The following is a 14074-nucleotide window of genomic DNA, read 5'->3' as shown; positions in this document are numbered from 1 at the left end:
AAATATGTAGGACTGCTTTTTTGCATTTACGCAATATCTCTAAAATCAGAAAGGTCTTGTCTCAGAGTGATGCTGAAAAACTAATTCATGCATTTATTTCCTCTAGGCTGGACTATTGTAATTCATTATTATCAGGTTGTCCTAAAAGTTCCCTAAAAAGCCTTCAGTTAATTCAAAATGCTGCAGCTAGAGTACTGACGGGGACTAGAAGGAGAGAGCATATCTCACCCATATTGGCCTCTCTTCATTGGCTTCCTGTTAATTCTAGAATAGAATTTAAAATTCTTCTTCTTACTTATAAGGTTTTGAATAATCAGGTCCCATCTTATCTTAGGGACCTCGTAGTACCATATCACCCCAATAGAGCGCTTCGCTCTCAGACTGCAGGCTTACTTGTAGTTCCTAGGGTTTGTAAGAGTAGAATGGGAGGCAGAGCCTTCAGCTTTCAGGCTCCTCTCCTGTGGAACCAGCTCCCAATTCAGATCAGGGAGACAGACACCCTCTCTACTTTTAAGATTAGGCTTAAAACTTTCCTTTTTGCTAAAGCTTATAGTTAGGGCTGGATCAGGTGACCCTGAACCATCCCTTAGTTATGCTGCTATAGACGTAGACTGCTGGGGGGTTCCCATGATGCACTGTTTCTTTCTCTTTTTGCTCTGTATGCACCACTCTGCATTTAATCATTAGTGATCGATCTCTGCTCCCCTCCACAGCATGTCTTTTTCTTGGTTCTCTCCCTCAGCCCCAACCAGTCCCAGCAGAAGACTGCCCCTCCCTGAGCCTGGTTCTGCTGGAGGTTTCTTCCTGTTAAAAGGGAGTTTTTCCTTCCCACTGTAGCCAAGTGCTTGCTCACAGGGGGTCGTTTTGACCGTTGGGGTTTTACATAATTATTGTATGGCCTTGCCTTACAATATAAAGCGCCTTGGGGCAACTGTTTGTTGTGATTTGGCTGGGGGATTTCAACGCCCACATGGGTGGCGACAGTGAGACCTGGAGGGGGGTGATCGGGAAGCACGGCCTCCCCGATCTGAACCCGAGTGGTGTTCAGTTGTTGGACTTCTGTGCTAGTCACAGTTTGTCCATCACGAACACCATGTTCGAGCACAAGGGTGTCCATAAGTGCACATGGCACCAGGACACCCTGAGCCGGAGGTCGATGATCGACTTTGCAGTCGTATCATCTGACCTTCAGCCACGTGTCTCGGACACTCAAGTGAAGAGAGGGGCAGAGCTGTCGACTGATCACCATGTGGTGGTGAGTTGGATCCGCTGGGAGGGTAGGAAGCCGGTCAGACCTGGCAGGCCCAAACGTATCGTGAGGGTCTGCTGGAAACGACTGGCGGAACCCTCTGTCGGCGAGGTCTTCAACTCCCACCTCCGGGAGAGCTTCTCCCAGATCCCGGGGGAGGTTGGAGACATGGTGTCCGAGTGGACCATGTTCTCCACCTCCATTGTCGATGCGGCTGCTCGTAGCTGTGGTCGTAAGGTCTCTGGTGTCTGTCGCGGCGGCAATCCCCAAACCTGGTGGTGGACACCGGAAGTAAGGGATGCCGTCAAGCTGAAGAAGGAGTCCTACTTATCTTTGTTGGTAGGTGGGACCCCAGAGGCAGCTGACCGGTACCAGCAGGCCAAGCGTGCCGCAGCCCGTGCAGTCGCAGAGGCAAAAACTCGGGTCTGGGAGGAGTTTGGGGAGGCTATGGAGGAGGACTATTGGTCGGCCTCGAAGAGATTCTGGCAAACCATCCGATGCCTCAGGAGGCGGAAGCAGCTCTCCACCCGCACTGTTTACAGTGCGGGTGGAGAGCTGTTGACCCTGACTGGGGATGTTGTTGGGTGGTGGAAGGAGTACTTCGAGGATCTCCTCAATCCCATCGTCACGTCTTCCGAAGAGGAAGCAGAGACTGGGGACTCAGATGCGGACTCATCCATTACCCAGGACAAAGTCACCGAGGTGGTTAGAAAGCTCCTCGGTGGCAAGGCTCCTGGGGTGGATGAAATCCGTCCTGAGTACCTTAAGTCTCTGGATGTTGTGGGGCTGTCACGCCTCTGCAACATCGCGTGGCGATCGGGGACAGTGCCTCTGGATTGGCAGACCGGGGTGGTGGTCCCTCTGTTTAAGAAGGGGGACCGGAGGGTGTGTTCCAACTATAGGGGGATCACACTCCTCAGCCTCTCTGGTAAGGTCTATTCCAGAGTACTGGAGAGGAGAATTCGACCGATGGTCGAACCTCGGATTCAGGAGGAGCAGTGTGGTTTTCGTCCTGGTCATGGCACACTGGACCAGCTCTACACGCTCCATCGGGTGCTCGAGGGTTCATGGGAGTTTGCCCAACCAGTCCACATGTGTTTTGTGGATCTGGAGAAGGCGTTCGACCGTGTCCCTCGGGGCACCCTGTGGGGGAGTGCTCCGGGAGTATGGGGTCCGGGGTCCTTTGTTAAGGGCTATCCGGTCCCTGTACGACCGCAGCAGGAGCTTGGTTCGCATTGCCGGTAGTAAGTCAAACCTGTTTATGTGCACGTTGACCTACGCCAGGGCTGCCCTTTGTCACCGGTTCTGTTCATTATTTTTATGGACAGAATTTCTAGGCGCAGCCAGGGTGTAGAGGGGGTCTGGTTTGGGAACCACAGAATCTTGTCTCTGCTGTTTGCGGACGATGTGGTTCTGTTGGCTTCGTCAAATCAGGACCTTCAGCGTGCACTGGGGCGGTTTGCAGCCGAGTGTGAAGCGTCCGGGATGAAAATCAGCACCTCCAAATCCGAGGCCATGGTTCTCGACCGGAAAAAGGTGCTTTGCCCTCTTCAGGTAGGTGGAGTGTCCTTGCCTCAAGTGGAGGAGTTTAAGTATCTCGGGGTCTTGTTCACGAGTGAGGGACGGATGGAGCGTGAGATCGATAGATGGATCAGTGCAGCATCTGCAGTGATGCGGTCGCTGTATCGGACCGTCGTGGTGAAGAGTGCGCGCATGCAGTGGAATCCATGCAAACTCCCCTGAAATGTAAAGAAGAACAGAACAGAACAGAAAGAAAGAACCTTTCCTTTGCTTGCTTGCCTCTACTGGTGGTTGGCTCTCACTGCGGTATTGTATCACTTCCTGTTCCGGAGCACAGCGGTGTTTTTCTGTATCTGTTAGCTGTTTAATCTGCGCAGTTAGATTGATCTAGTTATCTAGATTACGATTTGTTTCCCAGTGTAATCTTTACGTGCCTTAACTAAAGCACTCCTTCTGCTGAATCACCTCTAAATTATTTACACATTATTCACTTTGCGTGTTTTTAGGAATCCGCTAGCTTAGCGTAGCTACTAGCTCTTAGCCGATTTAGCATGGCGGCTTCTCCTGTCTCTCCCGCACTTTTCTGCTCTGGGTGTGAAATGTTTAGTTATTCCTCGGCCTCCTTTAGCAGTAATGGTACTTGTAATAAGTGTAGCTTATTCGTAGCTTTGGAGGCCAGGCTGGGCGAATTGGAGACTCGGCTCCGCACCGTGGAAAATTCTACAGCTAGCCAGGCCCCTGTAGTCGGTGCGGACCAAGGTAGCTTAGCCGCCGTTAGTTCCCCCCTGGCAGATCCCGAGCAGCCGGGAAAGCAGGCCGACTGGGTGACTGTGAGGAGGAAGCGTAGCCCTAAACAGAAGCCCCGTGTACACCGCCAACCCGTTCACATCTCTAACCGTTTTTCCCCACTCGACGACACACCCGCCGAGGATCAAACTCTGGTTATTGGCGACTCTGTTTTGAGAAATGTGAAGTTAGCGACACCAGCAACCATAGTCAATTGTCTTCCGGGGGCCAGAGCAGGCGACATTGAAGGAAATTTGAAACTGCTGGTTAAGGCTAAGCGTAAATTTGGTAAGATTGTAATTCACGTCGGCAGTAATGACACCCGGTTACGCCAATCGGAGGTCACTAAAATTAACATTAAATCGGTGTGTAACTTTGCAAAAACAATGTCGGACTCTGTAGTTTTCTCTGGGCCCCTCCCCAATCAGACCGGGAGTGACATGTTTAGCCGCATGTTCTCCTTGAATTGCTGGCTGTCTGAGTGGTGTCCAAAAAATGAGGTGGGCTTCATAGATAATTGGCAAAGCTTCTGGGGAAAACCTGGTCTTGTTAGGAGAGACGGCATCCATCCCACTTTGGATGGAGCAGCTCTCATTTCTAGAAATCTGGCTAATTTTCTTAAATCCTCCAAACCGTGACTATCCAGGGTTGGGACCAGGAAGCAGAGTTGTAGTCTTACACACCTCTCTGCAGCTTCACTCCCCCTGCCATCCCCTCATTACCCCATCCCCGTAGAGACGGTGCCTGCTCCCAGACTACCAATAACCAGCAAAAATCTATTTAAGCATAAAAATTCAAAAAGAAAAAATAATATAGCACCTTCTACTGCACCACAGACTAAAACAGTTAAATGTGGTCTATTAAACATTAGGTCTCTCTCTTCTAAGTCCCTGTTGGTAAATGATATAATAATTGATCAACATATTGATTTATTCTGCCTAACAGAAACCTGGTTACAGCAGGATGAATATGTTAGTTTAAATGAGTCAACACCCCCGAGTCACACTAACTGTCAGAATGCTCGTAGCACAGGCCGGGGCGGTGGATTAGCAGCAATCTTCCATTCCAGCTTATTAATTAATCAAAAACCCAGACAGAGCTTTAATTCATTTGAAAGCTTGTCTCTTAGTCTTGTCCATCCAAATTGGAAGTCCCAAAAACCAGTTTTATTTGTTATTATCTATCGTCCACCTGGTCGTTACTGTGAGTTTCTCTGTGAATTTTCAGACCTTTTGTCTGACTTAGTGCTTAGCTTAGATAAGATAATTATAGTGGGCGATTTTAACATCCACACAGATGCTGAGAATGACAGCCTCAACACTGCATTTAATCTATTATTAGACTCTATTGGCTTTGCTCAAAAAGTAAATGAGTCCACCCACCACTTTAATCATATCTTAGATCTTGTTCTGACTTATGGTATGGAAATAGAAGACTTAACAGTATTCCCTGAAAACTCCCTTCTGTCTGATCATTTTTTAATAACATTTACATTTACTCTGATGGACTACCCAGCAGTAGGGAATAAGTTTCATTACACTAGAAGTCTTTCAGAAAGCGCTGTAACTAGGTTTAAGGATATGATTCCTTCTTTATGTTCTCTAATGCCATATAACAACACAGTGCAGAATAGCTACCTAAACTCTGTAAGGGAGATAGAGTATCTCGTCAATAGTTTTACATCCTCATTGAAGACAGCTTTGGATGCTGTAGCTCCTCTGAAAAAGAGAGCTTTAAATCAGAAGTGTCTGACTCCATGGTATAACTCTCAAACTCGTAGCTTAAAGCAGATAACCTGTAAGTTGGAGAGGAAATGGCGTCTCACTAATTTAGAAGATCTTCACTTAGCCTGGAAAAAGAGTCTGTTGCTCTATAAAAAAGCCCTCCGTAAAGCTAGGACATCTTTCTACTCATCACTAATTGAAGAAAATAAGAACAACCCCAGGTTTCTTTTCAGCACTGTAGCCAGGCTGACAAAGAGTCAGAGCTCTATTGAGCTGAGTATTCCATTAACTTTAACTAGTAATGAGTTCATGACTTTCTTTGCTAACAAAATTTTAACTATTAGAGAAAAAATTACTCATAACCATCCCAAAGACGTATCGTTATCTTTGGCTGCTTTCAGTGATGCCGGTATTTGGTTAGACTCTTTCTCTCCGATTGTTCTGTCTGAGTTATTTTCATTAGTTACTTCATCCAAACCATCAACATGTTTATTAGACCCCATTCCTACCAGGCTGCTCAAGGAAGCCCTACCATTATTTAATGCTTCGATCTTAAATATGATCAATCTATCTTTGTTAGTTGGCTATGTACCACAGGCTTTTAAGGTGGCAGTAATTAAACCATTACTTAAAAAGCCATCACTTGACCCAGCTATCTTAGCTAATTATAGGCCAATCTCCAACCTTCCTTTTCTCTCAAAAATTCTTGAAAGGGTAGTTGTAAAACAGCTAACTGATCATCTGCAGAGGAATGGTCTATTTGAAGAGTTTCAGTCAGGTTTTAGAATTCATCATAGTACAGAAACAGCATTAGTGAAGGTTACAAATGATCTTCTTATGACCTCGGACAGTGGACTCATCTCTGTGCTTGTTCTGTTAGACCTCAGTGCTGCTTTTGATACTGTTGACCATAAAATTTTATTACAGAGATTAGAGCATGCCATAGGTATTAAAGGCACTGCGCTGCGGTGGTTTGAATCATATTTGTCTAATAGATTACAATTTGTTCATGTAAATGGGGAATCTTCTTCACAGACTAAAGTTAATTATGGAGTTCCACAAGGTTCTGTGCTAGGACCAATTTTATTCACTTTATATATGCTTCCCTTAGGCAGTATTATTAGACGGTATTGCTTAAATTTTCATTGTTACGCAGATGATACCCAGCTTTATCTATCCATGAAGCCAGACGACACACACCAATTAGCTAAACTGCAGGATTGTCTTACAGACATAAAGACATGGATGACCTCTAATTTCCTGCTTTTAAACTCAGATAAAACTGAAGTTATTGTACTTGGCCCCACAAATCTTAGAAACATGGTGTCTAACCAGATTCTTACTCTGGATGGCATTACCCTGACCTCTAGTAATACTGTGAGAAATCTTGGAGTCATTTTTGATCAGGATATGTCATTCAAAGCGCATATTAAACAAATATGTAGGACTGCTTTTTTGCATTTACGCAATATCTCTAAAATCAGAAAGGTCTTGTCTCAGAGTGATGCTGAAAAACTAATTCATGCATTTATTTCCTCTAGGCTGGACTATTGTAATTCATTATTATCAGGTTGTCCTAAAAGTTCCCTAAAAAGCCTTCAGTTAATTCAAAATGCTGCAGCTAGAGTGCTGACGGGGACTAGAAGGAGAGAGCATATCTCACCCATATTGGCCTCTCTTCATTGGCTTCCTGTTAATTCTAGAATAGAATTTAAAATTCTTCTTCTTACTTATAAGGTTTTGAATAATCAGGTCCCTTCTTATCTTAGGGACCTCGTAGTACCATATCACCCCAATAGAGCGCTTCGCTCTCAGACTGCAGGCTTACTTGTAGTTCCTAGGGTTTGTAAGAGTAGAATGGGAGGCAGAGCCTTCAGCTTTCAGGCTCCTCTCCTGTGGAACCAGCTCCCAATTCAGATCAGGGAGACAGACACCCTCTCTACTTTTAAGATTAGGCTTAAAACTTTCCTTTTTGCTAGAGCTTATAGTTAGGGCTGGATCAGGTGACCCTGAACCATCCCTTAGTTATGCTGCTATAGACGTAGACTGCTGGGGGGTTCCCATGATGCACTGTTTCTTTCTCTTTTTGCTCTGTATGCACCACTCTGCATTTAATCATTAGTGATCGATCTCTGCTCCCCTCCACAGCATGTCTTTTTCCTGGTTCTCTCCCTCAGCCCCAACCAGTCCCAGCAGAAGACTGCCCCTCCCTGAGCCTGGTTCTGCTGGAGGTTTCTTCCTGTTAAAAGGGAGTTTTTCCTTCCCACTGTAGCCAAGTGCTTGCTCACAGGGGGTCGTTTTGACCGTTGGGGTTTTACATCATTATTGTATGGCCTTGCCTTACAATATAAAGCGCCTTGGGGCAACTGTTTGTTGTGATTTGGCGCTATATAAAAAAAAAATTGATTGATTGATTGATTGAAGAGAGAGCTGAGTAGGGGGGCAAAGCTCTCGATTTACCGATCGATCTACGTTCCGATCCTCACCTGTGGTCATGAGATTTGGCTCATGACCGAAAGAACAAGATCGCAAGTACAAGCGGCCGAGGTGAGTTTCCTCCGCAGGGTGGCTTGGCGCTCCCTTAGAGATAGGGTGAGGAGCTTGGTCACTCGGGAGGAGCTCGGAGTCGAGCCGCTGCTCCTCCACGTCGAAAGGAGTCAGTTGAGGTGGCTCGGGCATCTTTTCCGGATGCCCCCTGGATGCCTCGCTGGAGAGGTGTTCCGCGCACGTCCCACTGGGAGGAGGCCCCGGGGAAGACCCAGAACACGCTCGAGGGACTACATCTCTCGGCTGGCTTGGGAACACCTTGGGGTTCCCCCGGAGGAGCTGGGAGAGGTGTGTGTGGATCGGGAGGTCTGGGCAGCTTTGCTTGAGCTGCTGCCCCCGCGACCCAACTCTGGATAAAGCGGAAGAAAATGGATGGATGGACACCTGATGATTGGACACTCAGTTTTCTTGTTTTTAACACCACTTAATGTTGACCTTCAGTGTGATGGGGTCCACTGTGTGGTCCATGACAACTAAAGATGTATGTTGTGCAAACATTCAATTTTTGGCCGTATACCTTTGAGCTCCTGTGGGTCAGCTTGCACTCCAGTGACTGGTCCTGTGATGATGACTCCATCAGAGAGGAAGAACTCAGCAGCACATGCCGTTTCCACAATGCTCACATCTGACGTCAGGGCGTGAGAGCTGGAAAACACACATGAATTTGACATGCACAGTAATCAGCAGGACATGGACAGGACTCAAAGTATTAAAAATGCCTTTATGTTATTAAACTAAAGGACAACTACACCACAGTGGCACCACATGAAAGAAATACAAGTCACACAATGCAGCAATTTTGAGCTATAAGCCTCGAAATACAGATCTGGACCTGTCCCTCAAAACATTCAAAGGGGAACCAACTTTCTGCATCTGGCGTTGTGTGTTCGCTGCTCGTCTGATTTTCTCCAGTTTTCTCGTGTATAATTCGGTTTTTAGTGGCTTGAGTGTAATTTTTATTTTGGATATGTACTTAACGTGGTTTTTGGTCTTTCAGTGTGCATTTTTAGTTATCTTTGATTGTTTATTGCCTGCTTTGCGCTGAACGATGCCGCATTTCACTCCCTCGGCTGGCGTGATGCTAAGCTACTCTGCAGCTGAGCTACGAAGCTTGAACAACAATAATGTCCCTCGGGACATTCTCGCTATCAGAGAGCTTGGCTTGTTCCGCCGATGTCGCTGTGTCCACAGAGGCTCCCGGAGAAAGTTTGTGTTCCATCGAACTGGGTCGTCTGTGCCGGTCGTCTGGTCAGCTGAGCGCATCGGTGCTCGGCGCCCACGTCATCAGAGCGCTGCAGCTTCTGGGAATTGTAGTCCTGATGTGACGACAGCGGTTCCTGACACTCTCCGGGCGCTGGATGGAAAACGTGGAGTGGATTTTAAGATACTCAGGCCTATTCAAAGACGTCAGTTTGGGTCTTATTAACATCAGATCTTTGTCCTCAAAATCCCTGCTGATTAACGATCTAATTATGGATCATCATTTGGACATGATTGGGTTATGTGAAACCTGGCTCAAACCCACAGCTGTTCTTCCTCTGAATGAGGGCTGCCCACCAGGGTACACATTCAGTCACATGTCTCGTTGTGCGAAGCAAGGCGGGGGTGTTGCTTTTATCTATAAATCCAAGTTTACCTTCTTGACTGTCGGGGGGCATGAATATAATTCGTTTGAGCATCTGACTCTCCGCTCTGCCCATGATGCTACATATTGTCAGGGTCAGAAGTATGGAAATCAGTCATGCCATGTTGTTACTGTTTATAGGCCTCCTGGCCCATATTCTGAATTTTTAGATGAATTTGGTGCATTCATCTCTAGCCTGTCAGCTAGTGTGGACAACATTTTGATTATTGGTGATTTTAATATTCACATAAATAAGCCCTCTGATCCCCTTTGTAAGTCATTTATGGAACTTGTGGATGCGCTGGGATTCCAGCAATGTATTCAGGATTCAACACATACTAGTGGAAATACCCTTGATCTGGTACTCACACGTGGCCTTGCTGTCACAAACATTGACATTTTGCCTCTTGCCTCGGTGATCTCTGACCACTCATTTGTTAGGTGTGCATTTATGTTGCCGCGCCTAGTGGATCGAAAGCCTTGTTTTTCTTTGCGGCGATGCATTACTCCTTCAATTATGATAGAACTCGAAGCCAGACTGCCTGAAATTTTGGCCTCGGGGTTAGAAAATATTCAATCAGTAGATAGTCTTGCGGATGGCTTGAACTCAGCGCTCAAGGCCACACTGGACAAGGTTGCGCCTGTTCTCTTGAGGACACGCCTTCCCAAGGCATACTCACCTTGGTTTAATGCTTACCTGCGTGACCTTAGGCAGAAGGCTCGAGGTTTTGAACGGAAATGGCGTAGTTCTAAGTTAGAGGTGTTCCATCTTGCATAGCGAGATGCTGTCTTGGATTATAAGCAGGCACTACTGGCTACAAAGCGTGCCTATTATTCTGATTTGATTAACAAAAATAAGCATAATTCCAAGTTTTTGTTTGAAACTGTAGCACTTCTTATTCATGGACAGCCACCTGTTATTCACTCTCCTTTCTCAGCACAGGACTTCTTCGATTACTTCGAGAAGAAAATTGAGGATATTAGGTTGAGTAAATCTCAGCAGGCTTTGGCCCAACCACTGCATACTGCTGTGGAGGTGGATGCGCCCACTGAGGTGGTATCCAGATTTACAGATTTTGATGGTATCTCGCTGGGCGCACTGACGAAGCTCGTGACGTCTACTAAAAGCACAACCTGTTTAATTGATCCTATACCAACAAAACTGTTTAAGGACCTGTGGCCCATTCTTGGACCAACTGTGCTGGAAATTATAAATCTCTCATTAACGTCTGGATCTGTTCCTAAGTGTTTTAAGTCTGCAGTGATCAAACCATTACTTAAAAAATCTAATCTCGACCCTAGTGTATTGAAGAATTATAGACCGATATCAAATCTGTCATTTTGTTCTAAAATCCTGAAAAAAGTCTTGCGACAGCTCGTGGACTACCTCACTGAGAATAATCTTTTTGAGCCAGTGCAGTCTGCTTTTAGAAAATTTCACTCCACAGAGACAGCACTTACTAAAGTAGTGAATGACCTTTTGCGAGCAATGGACTCGGATATCACTACGGTCCTGGTGCTGCTGGATCTTAGTGCTGCATTTGACACTGTGGATTACCATATTCTACTCAATAGGCTGGAGAATCACTTTGGGATTACTGGAACTGCTCTTGCATGGTTGACGTCGTACCTGTCCAGTCGTTCCTACTGTGTATTGTGTAATGGAACCTCCTCCGATCGTAGAGACATGAAGTTTGGGGTTCCTCAGGGATCCGTTTTGGGCCCCTTGCTTTTTTCTCTTTATGTAGCACCCCTCGGGAATATATTGTGGCGTTTTGGGATTCCCTTTCATTGCTATGCTGATGACACTCAATTGTATATGCCAATAACTGCTGGTAATCTTACTCACATAAAATCCTTGGAAGATTGTCTTGCATCAGTAAGAAGTTGGATGTCTAGTAACTTCCTACTTTTAAATTCTGATAAGACTGAAGTTATGGTTTTTGGTCCAGCGAGATATCGGCATCAATTTGATCAGCTAGCATTTATCTTAGGTCCGTGTGTTATACATCATACGGATAAAGTGAGGAACCTTGGAGTAATTTTTGATCCTGCGTTGTCCTTTGATCTCCACATTAGAGACATTACAAGGACTGCCTTCTTCCATTTGCGAAATATAGCGAGGATTCGTCCTATTCTGTCTATGGCTGATGCTGAGACTTTGATTCATGCGTTTGTCTCTTCTAGATTGGACTATTGTAATGCTCTATTCTCTGGCTTACCGCAGTCCAGGATCAGGGGTCTTCAATTGGTTCAGAATGCTGCTGCCAGACTTGTGACACGGAGCAGAAAGTTTGACCACATTACGCCAATCTTGGCGTCCCTGCACTGGCTTTCTGTTTCTGCAAGATCGGATTTTAAAGTACTGATTTTAGTTTATAAAATTGTTCATGGACTTGCACCTCCCTATCTGGCTGACTTGATAAGCCCCTATGTACCAGCTCGGGCCCTGCGTTCTCAGGGTGCAGGACTTCTGTGTGTTCCCAGGGTGAATAAAAAGTCTGCCGGTCACAGAGCTTTTTCCTATCGTGCCCCAGCTCTGTGGAACGATCTGCCGGCACACATTCGGCAGTCGGACACTGTGGAGACCTTTAAATCACGTTTAAAGACTCATTTATTTTCCCTGTTTTATCATTAGTGTTATGATGTGTTTTTAATCTTGTATTCTTTTACTGCTGTCTTTCTTTTATGGTTGTTTTTATTGTGTTTTAAATTTTTAATTGTTTTTTATGTTGTGAAGCGCCTTGAGACGATTTTGTCGTGAATTGGCGCTATATAAATTAATAAATTTGAATTTGAATTTGTCCCCTCTTCTCTCCGAGTAGTGTGGCATGTTACTGCTATAGACATTTCAACTTAGTAAATCCATCTATCTTTTAACAGTATGTGCTCACTTGGACAAATGGACATTTGTTGATGTCTGACAGATGATTTAATCAATCATGGTAAAAGCTTATTAAACAAGTATGATTTGAGTTGGACAGCCAAGATCCTGTAAATTAATCTGTAGTTGCTAATAGTACCTGCAGCATGAAGACAATAATGGCACTGACAATCTGACATTTGACCCCAGTCACCTTGACCTTTACCTAAAGGACTGACCTGTGACTGACCTTGCCCTTGCAAATTCCTTGACCTTTGAAAATGATTCATTAGTCACCACTTAGTGTCACAATCCCTTAAGTTTCAGCACTCTTCTTGCCTAGTTATTCTTTGCTGTGACCACCAGATTCGAGCCAACGATTTGACACATCATCCGCTGTGCACCTGAGTATCATCAAGTGTTTTGGCCTTTTATCACAAAACACACTCTGTCAAGGCAGGCCCACTGCAGGCTGATCAAGCCTGGGATTGTGTCAGAAAGTTGTCTCCTCCGTGATCGCCTCTGGACCCAGAAGGGATCCTTCCTCTTCAGACAATGTCAATGATGATGCCGTGCTGCTGTGCTGTCCAGAGCTTTGACCACATTCATCTGGGCCTGCTCTGATCTTGATTTCAGTTTTCTGACCTAGGTCCACAGCTTCAGCAACTAGGTCAGGGGAGCATAACTTCTTGTGTGAAAAGGTCTTCTCTATAGCATCCTCCCAAGGGACAGTAAATTTGATAAGGAAAGTGTGCTGATAGGACTTTGACCAAAGGACCAGTTGTAAGTTGGTAGCCACAACCTCAGGTGGAATTAAGAGTCGCTGGACCAGGTCACCACCCATTTTCCAGTCTCTGGCTCCATGTAGCAGGCTTGAAAAAGCAGACAAGAGGTTTGACACTTGTTCCTCTTCCTCCCAGATGAAACATGTGAACTGTCATGGGAACATGTCCTTGGTATTGAAAGGCAAGGCATTGGTGGTGTATCTGCTTTATGTCAGGCTGGCCCTGCATCCTAACAAGATATGCCTGTGTGATGCTAGCAGAGAGGACAATGAAAACTTTTACAGTGCATCCAGAAAGTATTCGCAGTGCTGCACCTTTTCCACATTTTTTTCCTCTTACAGCCTTGTTTCAAAATGGATGAAATTAATTTTTTCCTCAAAATTCTACACACAATACCCCATAATGATAATGTGAAAAAAGTTGTTTTTAGATTTTTATGTTTACTTTAAAAAAAAACCCTCATGTGTACGTAAGTATTCACAGCTTTTGCCATGAAGCTCAGAACTGAGCTCAGGTGCCTCCTGTTTCCACTGATCATCCTTGAGATGTTTCTACAGCTTTATTGGAGTTGACCTGGGGTAAATTTAGTTGATTGGACATGACTTGGAAAGACACACACCTGTCTACATATAAGGTCCCACAGCTGACAGTCAGCATAAACCAAACATGAAGTCAAAGGAATTGTCTATAGACCTCAGAGACAGGATTGTCTGGAGGCACAAATCTGGAGAAGGGAACAGAAACATTTCTGCTGCTTTGAAGGTCCCAATGAGCACAGTGGCCTCCATCATCTGTAACTGGAAGAAGTTTAGATCCATCAGGACTCTTCATAGAGCTGGCCGCCTGTCTAAAATGAGTGACTGGGGGAGAAGGGCCTTAGTCAGGGAAGTGAGCAACAACCCGATGGTCACTCTGTCAGAGCTCCAGCATTCCTCTGTGGAGAGAGGAGAACCTTCCAGAAAGACAACCATCTCT

General features: G+C 45.5%; 1 protein-coding gene across 1 annotated transcript in view; it reads right to left on the bottom strand.

Moving 5' to 3' along the window:
• Positions 1 to 14074, bottom strand: part of zgc:162297 (uncharacterized protein LOC555865 homolog) — a 102803-nt gene that overhangs the window by 41434 nt on the left and 47295 nt on the right. The window contains exon 5 of the mRNA XM_034165330.1: positions 8345 to 8472. Within this exon, the coding sequence (XP_034021221.1) occupies positions 8345 to 8472 (128 nt within the window). The remainder of the gene's footprint in view (positions 1 to 8344; positions 8473 to 14074) is intronic.

The sequence above is a fragment of the Thalassophryne amazonica genome, unplaced genomic scaffold (assembly GCF_902500255.1).
Source record: "Thalassophryne amazonica unplaced genomic scaffold, fThaAma1.1, whole genome shotgun sequence".
Classification (NCBI taxonomy): domain Eukaryota; kingdom Metazoa; phylum Chordata; class Actinopteri; order Batrachoidiformes; family Batrachoididae; genus Thalassophryne; species Thalassophryne amazonica.
The sequence above is the reverse complement of the archived record's forward strand: the minus strand, read 5'-3'. Positions and strand labels throughout refer to the sequence as shown.